This window comes from Acartia tonsa, chromosome 2, assembly GCF_053477335.1.
Source record: "Acartia tonsa isolate MP-2025a chromosome 2, ASM5347733v1, whole genome shotgun sequence".
NCBI classification, from domain to species: Eukaryota; Metazoa; Arthropoda; class Copepoda; order Calanoida; family Acartiidae; genus Acartia; species Acartia tonsa.
This window is the reverse complement of record NC_137261.1, coordinates 2800634-2821359: the sequence shown is the minus strand read 5'-3', so window position 1 is coordinate 2821359 and position 20726 is coordinate 2800634. Positions and strand designations below refer to the sequence as shown.

Genomic DNA, 20726 nt, shown 5'->3' with positions numbered 1-20726 from the left:
GGAAGTGACACTTTTTGAAACCAAAACTAAAAGTCAAAGGAACTGAACTAAAGAAACAGTTACAGATCTGTAATTTTGCATGGCAGTTGTTTTATAAGGGTACAATATGGAACTTTTAGTTTTGGTTTCAAAAAGTGTCATTTCCCCCCCCCCCCCTTTCTCTGCTTTCAATGTACAAAATTAAATTCCGATAGGAATTACGATGGAGACATCTTGATGCAACAGGTGTACGGAGATATGTGCTACTCTGTACTTCAGTAGGTTGGAGGCTAGTTCTGTTGGAGGATGGCTATAGTCTTCGGGATCGTCAGTCTTGCCTACTCCTAATACCAGGGGTGTATATTTTCAGTGTTTAAAACCATAAAACTTAATTCATATTTCCTAGACCCCCCCTCCCCCCTTTACCACACTCTCCTCCTGGCATGATAAAGAATTACAAATAAATTGTGGTAGGTTAAAAAGGAATTAGATGAAATGTATAGTTCATGAAATATTTCTATACAACAATTAATCATGTGCAAAATATACACCCCTACCTATTATTCTGGAATCTTCAGGAAAGGTGTATGCCGGAAAAAATGTCCTCACTTTGTGGACCAACCATACTGTTTTATCACGACGGCAGTCTGGGACAAAGTAGAGGTCTTGGCAGTCTGTATAGAATTGATTTCTTTCGAACTTTCGTTTGTTGGCATTCCTTTTTCCCCTGACAGCCAGCTTTTCATTTATGTACGGTTTCACTGTGTGAAATATCAACAATCTAAATATGTCATTTATGTCATTAATGGCTGTTAAACGGAAAGGTATGTTGCTGGTGAAATCGTTATAGCTTAAGTGTTTGATCAGCAATACACGGAAAGAAAGTTATGTTACATTTTTAAAAATTACATTAAAATTTGTAAAGAGTGGGGGGGGGGGGGGAGAAGTGACACTTCTTGAAACCAAAACTAAAAGTCAAAGGAACTCAACTAAAAAAAAATAGTATTACCTGTTTGAAACCTCTTTAAGGCCAAAATTATATCCTCGGATGTAAGTTGCAATCACATGATTGGCACTTTCGAAAGCATAACAACTGAACGCCATGGATGGTCCAAATCGGCGGACATGTTCCGGCATATGGTAAAGCATGTGAGTATTGTAACTCAAGCACGATTCGCCGTACATCTCCGCCAATTTTGAGTTCAGGACCATTATCATGGTCTTGAGCTCAGCCACACGTTCAGTTGTTATATGCTCTTCGAGACAGCGCAATATGTGGAATAAAAACTTGCATATCAGACGTTGTTCATCTTTAAGATTTGCCAACTGGAAAAAAAAACATCGTAATAATTTAAGGGAAAACTAGCTCTTTCGCCCCTAGCCTCTAGGGGCTTCGCCCTATATACTTATTGGAAGTCCACCCTCCTCAATAGAAATATATATATAATATAGCACACGTGCGCAAATTTAAAAAGAATGTTATTGCTATACAATATAATGAAACTGAAATAAGCTTTAAATTCTAAAAAGATTATAATATGGTAAAAACCTACCTCTGCATAAAATATCATATGGTAAAAGCCCAGTACTTTGAATTCAGAACTTTTCAAATTGAGGGCTAGCTTCTTCTCTGTCAGGCGCATGATGGACGTACGGGGAACGCGATCAAAATCGCCAACAAGCTTCAATTGATCGTTGATTTCATCTATAATTGGAGTTACTGCAGTTCATGGTAAAATATGGGTGATAAGGAGAAAATTTTCAAAATTTAAGTTCTTTAAACTTTTCAAACTAACACTCTTTTAAGCGGCATAACAAGGCGTACAAATAATGTGTAATAGACATAAATCTAAAAATGCAGAATTTTATCGCAGTGCCGAGAAATGCGCGAAGAAAACACCTATTTTACGCGTCATTTCTTTAGTCAAATGCAGTACATCCCTGTAATTCTCTCCATTTGAACTAAGTCTTCTTCTTCCAATTCTGGATAACTATTACGTCCTTTCTTCAGGTACGTCATCACTTTCTTTACATAGCCCAGGTGCAACGCGTGCATCGGATCACTGGGGGTATCTTGTATTAAATCCAAGCTCGGGTCAAGCTCAGAAAAACTGGTTTTCATGTTCTGATTATTTTCCTCTAACTTGCGGAATTTCTCGTCAGACCTCGGCGTACCCATATTTTGACTGTCACTGGGGTAAAATACATTCATTGATTCGAACAATACCAAGTTCTTTTGACGGAGATAAGTCTGTGAAAAAGCCATCCCTGGAAGGTCACAGTGTGGGCATCCATTTTTTGATCCATGGCCAAGAATGCCGAATACATCGGCTCTCGCAACGGCATCGTGGATGATGGTTCTACATTGAAAGGTATGTCCAGGTAAACCTTCTTGAATTAGTTTGTTGATGAATCGGGTAACATTATCCAGAAAGTTGTAACTGTAGGGACGCCTCCTCGTCTTCTCAAATATGCTGACTGGCAATATAACACTGAAATCCTTGTTGAAGAATAACCTGAAATAATAAAGAAGAATTAATAATAATAGCATTTAATAACTTAGACTTAAAATTGTAGTTACTGATTTATAAAACGTAAAGGCTGGTAAAATTTTACCGTAAAAGTGGTAAAAACTAGGTTTACTTATGGTATTAATTAAGTCCTGGTATACAGTAAGACAGATTTTTATATATGTATGCAATAGAAAAAAGTATCAATTGTAAACTTAGTTTTCTTTTTTATTTCTTTATTGAATGGTTTCCTAAACTTTGGCTTTAAAAATCTGGGCTGTCAATTGATGTAAAACAAATATTTTGATATCCTTTGAAATATAGGGTGCCATTCCTAAAAAATATTTTTTCGAGGGTCATGCTGTATATGAAAAGAACTTTATCCCAACCCAACCCTTTCAAATCCACAATATATTAATTACTTACCTAATCCAGACAGTATAATAGGAGATATGAGATCCCTGAGCTGCTTTCACTCCGTCGCCCGAGATGTCAAAAGTTATATGATCATCAACGGCCTGTTGTCCATTCAACCGTTTAAAGTCTGTGATGGCGTCTTGGAGGATCTCATAGGTAGGGAATCTGGAAAAAGAAATATATTTTTAACTAATAATAGCTTATAATATTGTTCTCAAGTTGTCGCAGGAAGCAATATACCAAAGAATGATCAAACTGATAATTAGAACACTTGAAAGTTTGTTGTTAAAAAAGGAGAAAAATCGACATGTTTAAAATGGACGTACGGAAATTCTGGTAATGATTATAGAAATGCTACGCTTTCTAAATCGTATATAAACATACCTGCACTCAATCAGTGAACCAGGAGCATTTGTAGGATTATATTTGTTTTCTTTGATTTCAACTTTGTATTTGGGTTTGAATAATGTATTATATGACGGAAATTTGAAAATACACGAGCGTTTCAGAATTGCCAGGATGATTCTCACTTTGTTGTGAGAGATGGGGTTGTCTAGAACACAAACGCTTCTGAAATCATTAACAATTTCTTTCTCAAGTTCTGTAAGATGTTTGAAGGGATCCCCGTCATGATCGCCATCAGGTTCGCCATCAGGTTCGCCATCAGGTTCGTCATCAGGGTCATCGTCATCATCTGGGTCAAAATCATCTTCAGGTATATCAAACAATTCGACGTGTTCCCAGTCCTCGGCATCTTGAATGCTGTCATTGTCTGCATCATTATTATCGTTGGTATTATTGTTGTTAATATTGTCTACAACAATATTAATGTAGTTTGTTTCTTCAGGATTGTTATTTAATCGCTCCAAAACTTGGTTTGCGTAGCATTGATAACATATACTTTCGGTTTCCTTTGTGAAGTTGGTATTGCAGCCTGTACAAACTTTACCTAAAAAAATACGATGTTAAACATGGTGTTTTATAGTTATAAACCTTCCCGGGACCTATGTGAAGGTACCCTGTAAAGGAGAACCCAATCGGTTCAGCGGTTAGCAAGATCCTTTTGAACAGACACACAGACATCCTGTTACTTTAGTATAAGGATAATGCCGTAAAGAAAAACTAGTCAAATTAGAAAGTTAAAAAATTAAAAATTCCAGAAAAAGTAGATAAATGTAGAGAGTGGGTGAAGGTGGGTTAGGTTAAGGGATCCCATGTAGAATATACACCCCTGGAACAAGGATATCTTGAGACAAACTTAACTAACGTTTGATCAAACCAATTGTTTGAAATTTAGATTGAAAGGAAAATAAAAAACAAAAATTGGGAGACAATGTTTGTGGGAATTTGGACAAACAAACAACAAACAGACAGACCGACATCGTTCTACTTTATATTACAGATATTGTAGGTTACCTTTTGACGATGCAGTTTCGTTCTCATATTCCACATCCATCAAATCCTCCTGCTGTTCTTCTTCTAGTAATGGCTGACTGTCTTCACTTTGTTGATGTTTCTTGCGCCAGTATTTACTTCTGGCTCTCGTTGCATTACAGAAGAGTTTTCTTATGGACCTCAGTTTATGCTGCAACTGGAAAAAGATTACATAATTAGTGAATTACTTATTTAAAATAATATAGGGGAGTTGTTATGGATCGTTATTTGGGCAAGCTACACGTGTCAATTGATTACAGTAAATATGACTATACTGGTGTAAGAGCAAGCATGTTTATAGTGCGCTGACTGCAAGTGAAAAATAGAAATTAAAGTCGAGCATAGATTATACTTTAAGTACAGTAATGAAAAGTAAGGTCTCATCTTAAATATGTAGAAATAATTAGTTGTAAAAAGTCACCTGTACATTTTTCGTCTTATCTCCACTTCTTATACGCTTCAGTAGAGCTTTAGAGAGTGTACCAATCAAATTGTCTCCCATTGCAATAACGTCTAACAGGGGTGTATAGGTAACTCCTGAAATAAGAAGTATATGTTATAATCAGGGATGTATATTCTGCATGGGATCCCCTGCTCAGGGGGGGGGGGGGGGGGTGGAAATAAAAAATAAGTGGTTGGAGGAAAAAAAAATGTAAAAATTAAGAAAACTGAAAACATTTTTTCCATTTCCCCCCCCCCCCCCTCCTTGGTGAAAAAAAACTAAAGAAATGTGTGGTAGGAGGGATAAAATAAATGAAGTATAGAGTTCTTTAAATATTTTTCTATTTCCCCCCCTACTTTTTCAGAAAAATCTAGGGGGGAAAAAAAATAAAAAAATTTGTAGCAGGGGAAAAAAAATAAATCTTGTGCAGAATATACACCCCTGGTTATAATAATAAGGTTATTACTTGTTTACATATAACGAAAGAAGGAGAAAGTAAAAAAGGGGGGGGGGGGGGGGAGTGACACTTTTTGAAACCAAAATTAAATGTCAAAGGAACTCACAAAATAAAGAGTTAGAGTTACAAACAAGAAAATACCCTTATTTATTCTTTGATTGTCTATAAAATTAATTAAACTTACCTATCAAAATTGTGATCCAATTATACATACGTCATCCAGCGTTGGTCTGACATTTTTTTACTTTGAAAAAAATAACTATATACAATATATACATAAAATTTTGTTTGTTCCAGTCCTGACCTGGATAATACCTATATAAATTTCCTGCCTTCCCTGAAAAGCCGACGAACGCATATATAATTGAGCCCCACTGGTCGTGACTTTTGCAGAATTCTGCAGTTGCATGGAGTTTTATTATAACAACAATGTTGAACCCAGAAAATTTGTTAATTTGCTATAAAATAAATAATAATAAATAATAAAAAACAACATAACAAAAAAAACAAAAAACAAAAACAAAAAATAAAACATATCAATTAAGATCTCCTAGAGAGCTATAGCCAGAAGCTTAAAAAACTGTACACGTGCATACGTAATCGTCGGCTTTAGGGGTAAATAATGTTTATTAATGTTTATATGCAGGAAATTATATATCTGCACGACCAGTGGGGCTCGATCACTGTCACCATGGGTACTTAATTATAAAATATATGGGCGCTGCAATCAAAGAGAGGTTAACGTAAATGTTCTGAAAGAACAAATTGATGTTATCCTCTTAGGAAATACCCCCCCCCCCTAGAAAAACGGCCCCTGGCCTCTACCTAGCCGTATAACTTAACCTAGCCTAACCTAACCCAGCAATTTAGTTTGGGGGGGGGGGGGATGGGGAGTTAAATAATACAAACAAAATTTTCTAAGAGGATAACGCCACAAATTACAATTAAAATTCGCTTTCAGCATGGATATCCGGAGGCTGGATGAAATCGCCGGCGGCGAGCTCGGCTTCTCCTAGCTTCTCCTTTCTCTTCCCTGAAAGGAAAGAACATTGAATTAAAAATGAGAAAACTAAAGCGTTTTTTAATGAAGAAACTCAAAGAATTCTGAAACATTTTTTGGTTAAAAACAATTTTTTCCCCTGCTAAAAAAGACAACTAGCCATGAACAAGAGCATGTGATTTGAAGCAACTTCCATCATTGATCCACTTATTTCTTTTTTCCCCCTCCCCTCCCCCCCCCCCCCGGAGCAGAATATACACCCCTGCAATAATTTCGTAGTTTTTACCTTGTTACTCTGGGTTTTATTTAGAAAAAAGGGCTGACGTTGGTGAGGAAAGGTGCACAGTCGGCTTCATGGTCAATGACACGTCTCTCGGTATCATCCAGGCGGGGTCTCTCGTTCTCGTAGAGATTCTCGGGCATAGGTTCAATCTTCTTTAAGTGTGTCTCTACCCAACCGTGATGGTATAAGAGTTTTACTATTTCAACAGCGTCATCAATGCCACATGATTCTTCTTGAACTCGAATATTTAGCTTGGAGAAGAGTCTCAACATCCTAACCATGAGGGCGTCCCATCTGTCATGCAGCTCGTGGTATTGGTATGGATCCATCCTAATTTGAGGAATGATTATTTTGTTTGTCTTGTTTATTTTTGGGAGGGGTGTGATTAATGTTTTTTAACTTTCCGGTATTTTATTTGTCCTTAAACAAGGGGGGGGGGGGGGAGAAGGCCTGGAGCTCCGGAACCTGGAGGCCTATCCAAAAAATATTAAAACTTGGGAAAATTCATCATATAAGAATGATTTTATCCCTAATAACCTATACTCTCAGTCCAAAGATAAAGCCTATACTCCCTGTTTACGCAAATGTGTCAAAACTTCCCCCCCCCCCCCCTATTTATTTAGAACAAATTTTGTAGCAGGAGAAAAAAAATAAATCTTATACAGCTAATATACACCCATACCTGTTATTATGATGTACGCGTACCCAGGTGATTAACTTGAATAGCCTGTTATTCAGAACTATCTGAAAAGGTAGAATATTTAAGAAATAAAAAATTACAAAATAAAAATAGCTCGTATTCATTCGAATCCGGTGGATAGGAACAGGTGTTCTCATTCATACGCCAAAAAACTAGGTAACTAGCATATCGTATTATATGCATGGTTTTCTACGAATATAAAAATCTAAAAGCATAAGATTAAAAACAGTTATTTTTAGCCAGTGCCTCCGGCACCTCTGGGCCAAAAAAGTAGTTTCATTCTTATAATTGTACTCCTATATTTGCGACAATCCGTTTATACTACGGTGCAAGACATATATTTATTAATTTTACATTTAAAAAAGTCCTGTATATTACGTAAGCTAAAAAGAGTCCCAAAAATGGGAGAAAAAACGAATACGAAGAATATTTAGAAAGAATTTTCAATAATTAATGATAAAATTTGAATTATAAAACAGAATGATACATATTAACGTCTTAATTCACTGTAATTTCACTAAAAATGATTACTAAAATACAAAAATGCACCGTAGTCATATAGTCCAGTTGAATTATTGCGCCGATGGAAAGTTACGGTTGCCAACATACAGATTGAATAGGTGGCAAAACACTTTGCAAGACAGTTATATTTTTAATCGTAAAATTGCAACGAATAATAACATTTCATGAATTATATAAGTTATGCAGTTTTAATTGATTAACCGGTAAAATATTAAAATGATATTATATACATAAGGTGTTTTTTAAAGTTTGGCAACTTTGTCCAGCACGTTGATTTTATCATCTGAAAACAGGGTTACGAAAGTTAAATAAATGTAAATTTTTTTTAATGTGAATGTAATATATTTTTGGCAATGACTTAAATGAAATATCATCGATAAAATATAAAAAAATATATTGCAATGGATATAAAAGAAATATTTTTCAATATAAAGTTGTATACCTGTACAGAGCATGTGCATGAATGCCGCTATACCGATTGAAAACTATTGTAAACAATGAGTGTTATAGTTCAAGTCTCTTAGAGAAAATACGTGTTATATCCAAGTATGATTGACAGGAGATGGTCCATGTCACAAGATTTATATGAATGTCAGTTAAGAACTCCTAGAGAGCTATATATTCAGAAGTTTAAAAAAGTACCTTGCTATACTGGCATGATACTTGATGTTATGTCTACCAGTCTTGGCTGTTAGTGTTGATATATGGACCCTGCAATCAAAGAGATGATAGTCAGATGTTTAAAAAAGTACGTGTCCACCTTCAGTCTTGGCTGTTAGTATATGGACCCTGCAATCAAAGAGTGGTTTGCGTAAAAGTAAGTGTTTAAATAATTTTAATATAAAAACATTAATAATATAGGACCTTGAGCGTACGGTTTTAGGCTGCCTTCGATTAACGGTTTAAGTTTTACTAGCGGCTATGCCCCTTAGAAGCCTCTAGGGGCACTTAAAGTAGGAAGAGAAAAGTCGAGGCCTCATCCTATTTTTAATTTGAGTTTCAGCTATAGATTAAAATAAATAAAAAGCTTCGTTGTAAAAGAGAACAATATTAATATATATAATAGGATAATTGTTTTAAGCCTTTTTTAAACCTTTTTGATTTGATCTAAGAAACACTTTTTATACTATTCTTAATATTAAATAATCCGGGTTTAATATATATGAATGTAAGAAATATTAATAAATTATATTTAAATTGAATATTGTTTTTCAGGTTCAGCAACACTGATTCATCAGAAATAACTATTTGGGCGCTGCAATTAAAGAAGGGCTCACTTAGTAGTAAGTTTTAAATAATGTAATAAAAAAATCAATATAATTTAGGACCTTACGCATGGTTTTAAGCTACTTCGATAAACTGTTTGTTTTATAATTTTTTAAACCTTTTTGATATATGATATAAGAACGACTTTTTATCCTATTCTTAATATTTAAAGTATTCTACTATTAATATATATAAATAATAATAGAAATATTAACAAATTATATTTCAATTAATATTGTTTTTCAGACTTAACCAGGAATCAGATTCGTGAGAAAATATATGGGCGCTGCAATTAGTGAATGGTTTACATAGAAGTAAGTGTTAAAATAATTTTACTAAGAACATGGATATTTTAGGCCATGTTATTAAGACTATCCTTTAACGAAACCTTTTTAATTCAACCTTGCTACGAAGCCTTGTGTGATACCGGTAGAGTGTTTGAGTTCTTAGGGAACCACACTAATTACATAATATTATCTTGAGTTAGACAGGTTTTATAAGCTGTAAACAGACTAATACAATTAGCTATATGTCATTATCTTTAAATTATTTATTATAATTTATATAATAGCACCTTTGAAATAAGCTCATATTATATCCAACCTATATTCGCCCTTTAAGGTTTATGATTGTTTTAAGCGTAACGAAGTTTTATACCCTTAATAGAAAGATATTATAAGATGTGTTTTATGTAAAATAATATTAAAAATATATATAAATTATATTTCAATTAATATTCTTTTTCAGGTTTAGCTTCGCACACAGCTGGGTGTATTCTCTGATTATAAGCTGACCGCAATTCGACCGTGGAACATTTCTTAAGCACCAACATGAAGCTGTTGCCATCAGAAATTCATCCGTTAAAAGTAAGTGTTTAATTATTTGTAATAAAAGATAGTTGGAATAATCCTACACGCAACTACGGCAACACCTCGGCGCCAAAAGGTAGTTTCCATGTATACAAGCATAACAAATATGAAGTTAATATACACAGACACACATCGAACTACCTTTATGAAACTGTATACTAAATTATATTAACAATTAAGCTATTATTAAATTTATTAGATAGATATTAAACTGGTTAGACAAAAGTTAATACATAAAAATAATGTACTAGATAGGTAGCTATTTAAAATTAGATTTTACTACTTTATATTATTGAAACAGTACATTCAGGATATTATTAAAATCTAAACAGCATTACATTCATCCTCGTGCATGTTTACTTCGTGAAGAACAGCTGCCAGTTCGGCAGCCTGGGCAGCGGCGGGCAGCAGAGGGGAAGGACGGCAGCGATTAAGATGTGTAGTAATCCATCCATGTTGATATAACCTCTTACAAACCTCCCTCTGGATCTCGACATTGTCAGTTCTGGCTCTAATCTCTAGACTCTCTCTTAGTACTAACATACGACTATTTAATTCATACCATAACTCCAAATTCCCGTTATAAGACATTCTTAGTTTCTCTCAGTCTGGTTATGTATTGATAACTGAATTAAACTTTCTCTAATAAGCAGGCACATACACAAGCTGTATCTACTTTCTCCATGAAATTTTCCCAAAACCGTTAACTTTCCTTTTTGTAAGGCCTTTTTGATTTGTTAATCCTTTAATTGCTTAATTTAAAAATGAATATTCTTTTTCAGGATTTTGGAGTTGAACCAGTTTTGAAGTACGTGGAGCTTTGCAGTTCCATGGAGAACAACGAGAGTTCCATCTCAACATGTAACAGTCACAGATTATACAAAAAATTTCATTATATTTATTATAACGACAATGTTGAACCGAGAAAATATGTTAAAATATGTTAGTCAGTTAAAATTAACAAATAATTTACAGAACGATACTAATAAGTTTTATTATGACGATCAATGTTGAACAGAGAATATTCTGTTAGTCAGTTAAAATTAACTTAAATAAAGCGTATTGATTACAATCAGTGTTTATTATGACGACAATGTTGACACCTAACATTCCACAGCTAAAATTCTAAAAAATATTGACTTTAACATATAAAGCGTATTGATTACAATCCGCCCAATCGGTGTTTATTAATTAAGTTCTACTCGAGAGCTCCAAACATTCCACAAGCTAAAATTCTAAAAAATGTTATTTACAGAAACGATACTAGTAAGTTTTGTAGTTTCAGTATTGACCTGGATAATATCTATATAACCTGTTATGTTATAATATGAAATAAATTCTAAATAAAATCATTATCATCATTATATTTTATTTGCGATTTTTATCATTAAGTAGAAGGATGTTTGTTTGGAAAAATCTGGACTTAGCCTAAAAATTTACCTAAAAATATTGACAAGAATTTAATTAACAAGTAAGAATGGAAAAACCTACCTTAAATACTGGAGATCTTGAGGCAAGTATAAACTTGTGCACTTTTAATTTGGATGTACTAGTTTCTATCAAACAATCAGTAAACTCTGGATCCTCAAAACAATTCTCCAGGTCACCAGAGAGACAGGATACTGCACTTTCAGGTCCAGGTTTTATAACTTCCAGCCAAATAGTCAGAGTACCTCCAGGTAGGAGACTTGCCTGATTGTTCTTCAGTACATTAATCTCCATAAAAGCAGCATTACAATTTACCTCTCCAGGTGGCACTGTTATCAATCGACATTTAGGCATCAGTAGTAGACTGTTGTTATCTTGGATGCCAATCTTTTGTAGTTTCAGTATTGACCTAGGGATAATATCTATATGACCTGTTATGTTATAATATGAAATAAATTCTAAATAAAATCATTATCATCATATTTTATTAATTTCATATTCGATATAACGAAAGCAAATAGTGCTGAGTAAAAGGATGCTTTGTTTGGAAAGTATTAGGTCTGAATATTTCCTCATTATATTTTATTTGCGATGTTTATCATTAAGTAGAAGGATGTTTGTTTGGAAAAATCTGGACTTAGCCAAAAAATTTACCTTGTCAATTTTTACCAAAAAGTTGGTCAAATTTTACCAAGTTTTTTTTTTTGGCAGAGTCCAAAAATCTGGACTTAGCCTAAAAATTTACCTTGTCAATTTTTACCAAAAAGTTGGTCAAATTTTACCAAGTTTTTTTTTTTGGCAAAGTCCAAAAATTTGGACTTAGCCTAAAAATTTACCTTGTCAATTTTTACCAAAAAGTTGGTCAAATTTTACCAAGTTTTTTTTTTTGGCAAAGTCCAAAAATTTGGACTTAGCCTAAAAATTTACCTTGTCAATTTTTACCAAAAAGTTGGTCAAATTTTACCAAGTTTTTTTTTTTGGCAAAGTCCAAAAATTTGGACTTAGCCTAAAAATTTACCTTGTCAATTTTTACCAAAAAGTTGGTCAAATTTTACCAAGTTTTTTTTTTTGGCAAAGTCCAAAAATTTGGACTTAGCCTAAAAATTTACCTTGTCAAATTTTACCAACTTTTTGGTAAAAATTGACCAAATTGTGTTTTTTTGTCTAAGTCCGAAAATTCGGACTTAACCTGAAAAATAGAGTTGTAAAATTGACCACATTTTTGGTAAAACTTCCAAAAGTGGTAAAATTGAAAAAAAAAAAAAAAATTTAAATTTAGGCTTCATTGTATAAAAGTCATTATTTTAAAGTACTACAACTGATTATGAAGAGCTGTTTTTTATTTAAAACACAAAAAACGGGTTTTTTTGTTTCGTCAAATTTTACAAAAAAAATGGTAAAATTTGACTAATTTTTTGGCTAAAATTTTTGCTGGTAAAATTTACCACGAAACTGGTATATTATACCAGGTTGACCAGCTTTACCACTTTTCTGGTAAAACGAGTTTTTTTTCTGGTATTTCGTAGAACCTGGGTTATAATTTGATTCATATGCTAATCTTAGTAGATATATATATAGTTTCGTTAAAGTGATTCTACACCTTCAGAAAGATCCACCTCACGATTCTCACTTCAGGAAATCAGAAAATAAAGTAGTATACATTAGTTTCCATACAATACAGTATACACAATAAGATTTAAAACAGCCAATTTGGAGTCAATTCTCCATTAATACAAATACGAATAAAAAAAACAGGTTTTGAAAAAGTTAGATTAATTATGTTGAGTAGAGTTAAGTTAAGATATATTACCTCAAACTAAAAACCTCTTAGGGTTAAAAGAGCGAAACCTAATCTACTTGGCATCTCTAAAAAAAACAAGAGATTGCTTCTACCTAATAGTATTTAAATGTTGAAGAAAGATTATAAAACTACAACTACTATAAAACTGATTAGATATGAGTTGATTCGCATGACCTCCCAACATTTATACACCCTGGGGGTAGGAAAAAGTTGCCTGAGGCTTTTCCAAAACAGCCCCAAGCTAAAGAGATACAAAATAACATGCGTGACCAATTTACTTAGATCCTTATCTTACTACAATTATCGTGCTTTCAAAACAAGTGTAAATTTCTGCAAAACAGCGCACATTTTATCTTTCAAAAGTTTGATTGCACTTAAAAAATTAAATGTAAATTTATTCAACTCTGCTCCCAGACGCTAGTCTATTGATGCATTCCCTACAATTAAAACCAATCAACTCTTTGATTGCACGACCTTTGTTTTGATGCCTTTTACAATGTAATGAGTTGCATTTACTTATGAACTAATTAATTCCGCTATTTTATTTTTGCTGCATGTGTTTTACATGATAGCTTACAAAATCTCACTTTATGTTCAAAATCAAATCTTCAAAACGATTTTCTTTTTAAATTTCTGTATCTGAGTAAATGAAAGAAAAGCTTTGCTCCTGAGTAAGTGTATTGAATTCCGTATAGCCCTAAAACACACCACTATAATTGGTAGTTTTCACAGCAAGAGTTATGTGAACCAACCCCTAAACTATATAATTGAGTTAATACAATAGAGTCTTCATTTTCAAAGTAAGATATATATGGTGCACCCACATCTATACTAATACTATAGAGTTATGATTTAAATTGCACATAGTTTTTACAGAAAGATATATTTAGTTCACTATTAATCCCCTAATCAACACAATAGAGTTGTTAGAAATCAAATAATTTCCAGGACATTTGATTTTGTTCTTACATTTTATTTGGCCAACCCCAGAACATAAAAAAGCTTCCCTGTGAAGGAGAACTTCATCGGCCAATTTATTAGTGCACCTTTAGGGGGAGATACAGATAAAAATCTTACCATAATTCCATAAGTATTAAAATGCCAATTGGTTTTCTAAACGGAATAAGTCTATTGTCTTCTGCTTTCCTATTTGTTTCTTCGTCAAGGGAAATGATTTTGCTGGTCTGTATTGCTTCAGGCGCAAGGAATATTGCCCACGGCGAGACAAAAGTAAACCACTGTGACGAGAATAACAACCCCAGGTCAAATTCTTTACGGTTGCTTCATGTGAAGCGTGACTACTATATCTTTATATTTTACTTGTAAAATAGTAGGAATATATAATAAGTCCGTAAAAATGTATAGTAAGTCAACATAAAACTAAACCCTTACCTCTTTCCTAATATAAGTATGAATTTTTGAATTTAACAAAACTAAAATGTTGAATAAAAAGAAAGAATAATGACTATATTGTGCTATAAACTTTAATGAATTTCTGTAAATTAAATTATTTTAAAGCGAAAAGAATAAGCAACTGGAAATATTGCAAAAAATAATCGTTTTCTTTTTAATAAGTATTGTCATTTATTTTATAATTTATTAAATCTACCAACCAAAAGCTTCCCTACTGAACAATATAAACAGATTTTCATTTTCTCTCTCTAAATAGTTTGATATGGATCAACAAGTTTCAAGTGTTGCTTCTGGCTAAAGGAATATTGCCTAAAGTTATAAGAAAATTTATCAACTGTGACCATACCATACCAATGAACAGGGGGGGGGGGGGGAGGAGGGCAGTTATAAAGCGATTTTAATCTATTCTAATTCTGTTAAATTTTTGTGCCAATCAAAGAAATATGTATTGATTTACATCAATAGGGGTAACACTTCTAAAACTTGCATCATTTTGTCCAGTGCAATCCCAAATTCCTTAAAGCTGTAAGAAAAAGTATGAATATTGTCTTGGCTGATATCGGCCTACCGATATCGAATGATATTATGACTAATAATAGCTTTACAATTTTTTACATGAAATGATTCAAATTACTTAATAATACTAATAGTCTTCGTTTCTGCAAGTAACAAAAACTTTAATGAGGGTTAAATTCCTTCATTTATCATTTCCGTTTTATATCCTATAATATAAAATAATAAGCTTTTTTTTGTCAGTAGCGAAGGATCTCGCTAACCGCTGAACCGATATGGTTCTTCTTTACAGTGAAGCCTCTTATAGGCTCTGAGAGGGTTTTGGGCTATTTTTTTTTTTTTTTTAAATAAGTCTGGGTATTGTTTTAGGTTATTTTCGTGCCCTCCGAATATAGAGCTCCTAGATGCTAGGGGCGCACCCGCTAGTGTTATTATATTATAGTAAAATAATATAGGGGACACGAGCTATAAGTAAATCTACTTACGGGTTGAGGTCCCCCTGTGCCGATTTTTAATTGGATCTTTGAATATCAGCCAATAGCGTTGTAGATATAAACACTGTCAAGTATCTATAAAAGAGCAGAAAGCAAATTACTAGCAGACAAAAGGTCCCCACCACTTGGCCAGGTAGTTGTCTGGGTTATACATTTATTGTTGTCATAGTAAGGAGGGAGTGAGGGGACATGTATTAATGTTTTCCATTCTTCCCTTAAACTTTAAGGCACATACAACACTCCTTAAAATGGATGTAGGATATAAGTAAATATAATAAAAGCGGAAATTTTGTTAGCTTGCTAATACGCAACTCATTTATTGGTCAGGAGGGTGGAAGATGGGGTAATGGGGGGGGGGAGGTGTAGGGAGATTTCAGCCTGTTGCTATCTGTTGCAACATCCAAATAATAATTGATCAATTCTCTTTAAGGAGATTAATTCAAATCTTTTACCCTAGATTAAAGACGACATCTAAAGCTTTGCTAATCTTGTAGATTTTAAAACTTTATAAAATAAGTAGCTAAAATTGTCTGAAGAATGGAAATAGTACACTATATCCTATTCTGCGGTGGTAACTCATATTTTATACTGCAGCAATTTGATATTGTGGAAAATTTAGAAGGAATAAAAAATCACAAAACCTCATAATCTTGCCTTCATGTATTACACAAATATAAAACGACCAAGCTAATATTGCTTGATTCACTTCTACAAGAGACAAAATGAATTGAAAATGATTGCTAAAATCGAAATATATCTTCATGTCTTAGAATAGTGTATTTTTTTTAAAATAGGTTGAAAAACATACTAACTTTAAAATAAATAAAATAACACATTTATATTAATTACCTAACCCTCTAAAGAGACCTTTGTACAATAGACATTTTTGTCTGTATGTCTGTATCTAATTGAAAGTTCAGCGTAAAAACTTTATAATCATTTTGAAGGTCAGTACGTGCAGTAAAAACATGCCAAGTTCTGCTATTCTTATATGTTAAAACTTAAATTAATTTGTTGATATATTGATTCCGATTTTCACATTTTATTTTGATTATAACTACTTAGTTTCATTGATGTATATGTTGTGATCCTTGTTTTTATGTACGTAGAATTTCAATTTTACCCTTTTTTTTACTTTCACTGATGGTTCCAAGATTAAATTCCACCATGAGAGATTTTTACATGATCATCACGCACACTTTTTATATATGCAGCATAGCTTTTTTCATATTTAGACTTGTTCTTCTGCATGTCTGCTTTGACCACTGCGTTGCTTAGCAATTTAAGTTTGATTAGTCCTTTTGATATAAAACATTGTACGAAGATAACATTGATTTATTTAAGGTATGACCCAGAAAGATCTGCAACTTTATTTGCAGGCCCTTTGGCCGTTTTTGGGGCACCAACCTACACATTCGTCCATGATCCGAAGGTATGTGAGTTAATTTAAAGCAGTGACGTGCACAGGGTTTGGCCAAGGGATTGTATTTCTGGAGGGGGTGCAAAAAGGTTAGGGCAGCCCTTTCCATTATTTTAAGGTGAGTGTTATGTTTCCTTGATCTTGTAAGAAATGTAGATCAATATTGCTTATGGGGGGGGGGGAGGGAGGGGGAGTTTTAGGATTCGGAGGGGGGGGGGGGGTTAGATCATCCTCATTAGACTTTTTGGACTCTTAACTGTTTGTGCCAATATGTATTTTGTTGAGCTTTGCTGTTATGGTTGTATTTAGACTTTTTATATGCATAGTGTTTCTATCTAAGTGATCTTAGTTTTCCAGCACCTTAGAAAGCGTAGCTGCACATACAGTTCAGTCTGCTGTATTTTATTATTGCAACTGGATGTTCGGTTCGGTATTGTTTACAATGATTGTACTGCTTCATTTTGAGATTATTTGGTCCAAGGACCATCTAGAATGATATTGTCGACATTTCCACTAAATTGGAAAAAAACCTTCTAAGGACAAAGCCCATATTATCCTGTTGTGACGTCATAAATTTCGGGAAATTGAAATGAGAACCCCATTTCTCCCGTCTCCTTTGAAGAGATTTTCTTCCCCCCTTCCCTTCTCCTATCCCGAAATGACGTCACAACAGGACAATATTGGCTTTGTCCCTTATAAGGACTTATACATATGTAGCTTCTCTGTAAAGAGGAACCGAAGTGGCAACAAAGAATGTTGATTAATATCTGTGTGTGCATTAAGTTTCGAGAAAGAATACATTGAATAGATTGATTTAATTTTCAAAAATATTTTAAACTAAGAAGCATTTAAATATCATAGAAATTGCTCTTTTTGAGAAACCTGCTTTTAAACTCAGAGGTAGACTTCATTTTGAAATAAGATAGATATGAACCTGCCCTGAAACTTTAAAATGCTTTCCTGAAATGTGAAACTAAACTGGTTTAAGGTTAAATACAAATAAACTCACTACTCCTGCAAGACTCCAAATAAATGTAATCAGACAGCCTGCTTGTTTTTGTTAACTGGAATCAACACAAATAATTAGAATCCCAACCATAAATAGTACTTAAGCTGCGTACTGGGGCCGTATGGAAATGTATTACAAAAACTGGCTCTACTGCAGTTCACGGTAAAATATTGCTGGTAAGCAATATTTCCAAAAATCTATGAATTTTAAAGGCTGCTAGCTGCCAAATAGTCAAGATACAATTATGCACAGGGAAAGCTTCACTATAGAAAAAATGCGTAAAATAGGTATTTTTCGCGCATTTCTCTGCACTGCGAGATAATTATGCATTATTTATTTATGGCTATTCCAGATTCTTTGTAGGCCTTCTTATGCCACTTAAAACAGTGTGCGGGCATGATCTGTACGTTCAGCCGTTTGACAGCTAGCAGCCTTTAAAATTCATAGATTTTTGAAAATATTGCTTGCCAGCAATATTTTGCCGTGAACTGCAGTAGATCCCAAAAACTATTTGCAGAGTAGCTTCGCTACTAAAAATCTTTTTAGAACTCGAACCTGCTTGTTCAGTATTAGTCAGAAATCAGTAGCTTCAAGCAAAATAAAGAAGATTTTATGACATTTACAGATACTCATTTTTTTCAGAAGCCTGGATACTCTTAAACTTGAATGTGTCCGTCCACCGTTGTATTATGTAGGATGATTATAAATGCATTAGTTAACAAAAAACAGACATTTCTCAAGTTAAAAGCAAGAGTACTTTATTTAACTTAAACATGCATACACGCTTACAGCAGATATGAATATGAATAAATATTCAGGGATCTAAAGAGATAAGGCAATCGTTGATATCTTGAAGTATACCCCAAATGATGATACACAAAATTACCCCTTCTTTAGATTAAAATTAGTGGCTGAAACGTTTGAACATTTAACTAAATAACCAACCAATCAAAATTCACTTATATCCCCAAAGTTGTTGGGCCATCGAATAAGAAAACGTTATTATAGAACTTTGTGGACTAGTGTTTTAAACATCCTATTGTCCCCTCTGATAAATATTACAAAGAGGTGACAAAAAATACTAAATTATTAGTTAACATTCTTTTGCATAGCTGTGTAAGTTACAGACATTAATTGTTCTTGTTAATTTTTTTGCTAAATCTACAACAACGAAATTTTGAGTTGTTAGCTTTGTACACTGTCTACTTATCACGATTTACAAATCTATGATTACTAGAAACTAGAACGATTAGGTATGTTTGTTGCGAAGCTTTAAAAAATTAAATTCAAAATTCTCACACGAGTAATAGTTATCTATCGCATCGTATTATAGACAGCTTTCCGTTAACAAAACTGGTATTAATTTAATGCTTTTTATTACAACGATTGGTTTCGCCCCCTAGAAGCCTATAGGGGCACATAAGGTGGGAGGAAGAAACGTCTTGCACCCCCCCCCCCAAATTTCTAAATATCTAAAAACCTTCTATGGACCTATGAGAAGCAACTCTCTTAAGTAGAACTAAATCAATTCAGCGGTTAGTAAACCTTTGCTATAGACAAAAAAAAGCTTACTACTTTATGTAATAGGATATTCGTGGAAAATTGACTGTAATTCGATGCAATATATGAAATTTCAGTATGGCTGAGAACCGAAGCCATACTAAAATATATACCCCCCAAAAAAATAGTTATAAACCTTCCAGGGACCTATGAGAAGCTGTAAAGGAGAACCCGATCGGTTAGCGAGATCCTTCGCTACAAACAAACAGACAGACAGACAAACAAACAGACAGACAAACAAACAGACAGACAGACAGACAAACAAACAGACAGACAAACAAACAGACAGACAAACAAACAGACAGACAGACAAACAAACAGACAGACAAACAAACAGACAGACAAACAAACAGACAAACAGACAGACAGACAGACAAACAAACATACAGACAGACAGACAGACAGACAAACAAACAAACAAACAGACAGACAGACAAACAAACAGACAAACAAACAAACAGACAGACAAACAAACATACAGACAAACAAACAGACAGACAAACAAACAGACATACAAACAGACAGACAAACATACAGACAAGCAGACAGACAAACAGACAGACAAACAGACAGAAAAACAGACAGACAAACAGACAGACTTCGTTCTACTTTGTATTATATATACTAATATTTTATTAAATGGAGAAGGTAAAAATAGCAAATATTTTTGTTTATCCTCTAGGAGAAGCATTAAAAACAAACAGGACAGCACCTACGAATTGTAGAAACACTTCGCTGCCATGAAAAGTTGAAATTTGAAATGGCAGTTGCAAAGTACAAATATTATCAATAATGGACGCTTTGTCTAAAATGGTCTTTCATGCAAATATTTTTTGTTTAAGTGTTGCCTTTCTACTATTTGGATTTAACGTCATAAAAACAGCCATTTTATGCCACATTTATCCGATAAAGAATTATCTGATTTATTTAAAACTTATTTAGCTCTTAGTGGATTGCTAAGCATAATTCTAAGCTGATGACTCAGTTTTAAGGATGTTTATTATATGTTAAATTATGCAATAATCAAAATTACAACTTCTGTAGATCATTTAACTGTTTGTAAAGTTTATATACTAGTTTGTTAAATGTCCCAAAGGTTTTTAAGTCTACAAGAAAACTTTGGGTACCAGTGTAATTTATCAGGGATCTAAAAGGATAAGACAATTGCTGATATATTGATGTACATCCCCAATGATGACACATTAATTA

General features: G+C 33.5%; 5 protein-coding genes and 1 long non-coding RNA gene across 23 annotated transcripts in view; 3 read left to right on the top strand and 3 right to left on the bottom strand.

The window, feature by feature from the left end:
- Nucleotides 1-16: 16 nt before the first annotated feature.
- LOC145333928 (uncharacterized) lies at nt 17-1746 on the bottom strand. Its single transcript, XM_080179186.1, has 4 exons — nt 1533-1746; nt 989-1305; nt 537-760; nt 17-323 (listed from the first exon to the last, which is right to left on the bottom strand). Exons 1-4 carry the CDS (start codon nt 1620-1622, stop codon nt 181-183), a joined length of 774 nt encoding a protein of 257 aa, XP_080035312.1. The 5' UTR covers nt 1623-1746; the 3' UTR covers nt 17-180.
- A 457-nt stretch (nt 1747-2203) lies between these two features.
- On the bottom strand, nt 2204-5587 carry LOC145333917 (uncharacterized). Its single transcript, XM_080179180.1, has 4 exons — nt 5424-5587; nt 4762-4877; nt 4323-4497; nt 2204-3855 (listed from the first exon to the last, which is right to left on the bottom strand). The coding sequence occupies exons 1-4, from the start codon at nt 5449-5451 to the stop codon at nt 3218-3220; spliced, it is 957 nt and encodes a 318-aa protein (XP_080035306.1). The 5' UTR covers nt 5452-5587; the 3' UTR covers nt 2204-3217.
- Nucleotides 5588-5619: 32 nt separating this feature from the next.
- Nucleotides 5620-8926, bottom strand: LOC145333880 (uncharacterized). 4 transcript variants are annotated; one of them, XM_080179163.1, is made up of 3 exons: nt 8387-8926; nt 7205-7266; nt 5620-6852 (listed from the first exon to the last, which is right to left on the bottom strand). In XM_080179163.1, exon 3 carries the CDS (start codon nt 6849-6851, stop codon nt 6546-6548), a length of 306 nt encoding a protein of 101 aa, XP_080035289.1. In that variant the 5' UTR covers nt 6852; nt 7205-7266; nt 8387-8926; the 3' UTR covers nt 5620-6545. The 4 variants fall into 4 exon arrangements, with proteins under 4 accessions (XP_080035289.1, XP_080035274.1, XP_080035282.1 ...); XM_080179148.1 differs by lacking the exon at nt 8387-8926 and having other exon boundaries at nt 5620-6272; nt 6526-6852; nt 7205-7538; XM_080179156.1 differs by having other exon boundaries at nt 5620-7266.
- LOC145333908 (uncharacterized) lies at nt 8423-12076 on the top strand. Its single transcript, XR_013884644.1, has 5 exons — nt 8423-8561; nt 8960-9027; nt 9257-9324; nt 9758-9876; nt 10662-12076. It is a non-coding gene; the product is annotated as an uncharacterized LOC145333908 (long non-coding RNA).
- Nucleotides 12077-16204: 4128 nt separating this feature from the next.
- LOC145333860 (proteasomal ATPase-associated factor 1-like) overlaps nt 16205-20726 on the top strand; it is a 321357-nt gene continuing 316835 nt past the window's right edge. The window contains exon 1 of the mRNA XM_080179122.1: nt 16205-16246. The gene's annotated coding sequence lies outside the window, so the exon portion shown is untranslated. The remainder of the gene's footprint in view (nt 16247-20726) is intronic.
- LOC145333813 (ethanolaminephosphotransferase 1-like) overlaps nt 16209-20726 on the top strand; it is a 394249-nt gene continuing 389731 nt past the window's right edge. For all 15 annotated transcript variants that reach the window (XR_013884620.1, XR_013884623.1, XR_013884617.1 and 12 more), the window contains exon 1: nt 16209-16247. The gene's annotated coding sequence lies outside the window, so the exon portion shown is untranslated. The remainder of the gene's footprint in view (nt 16248-20726) is intronic.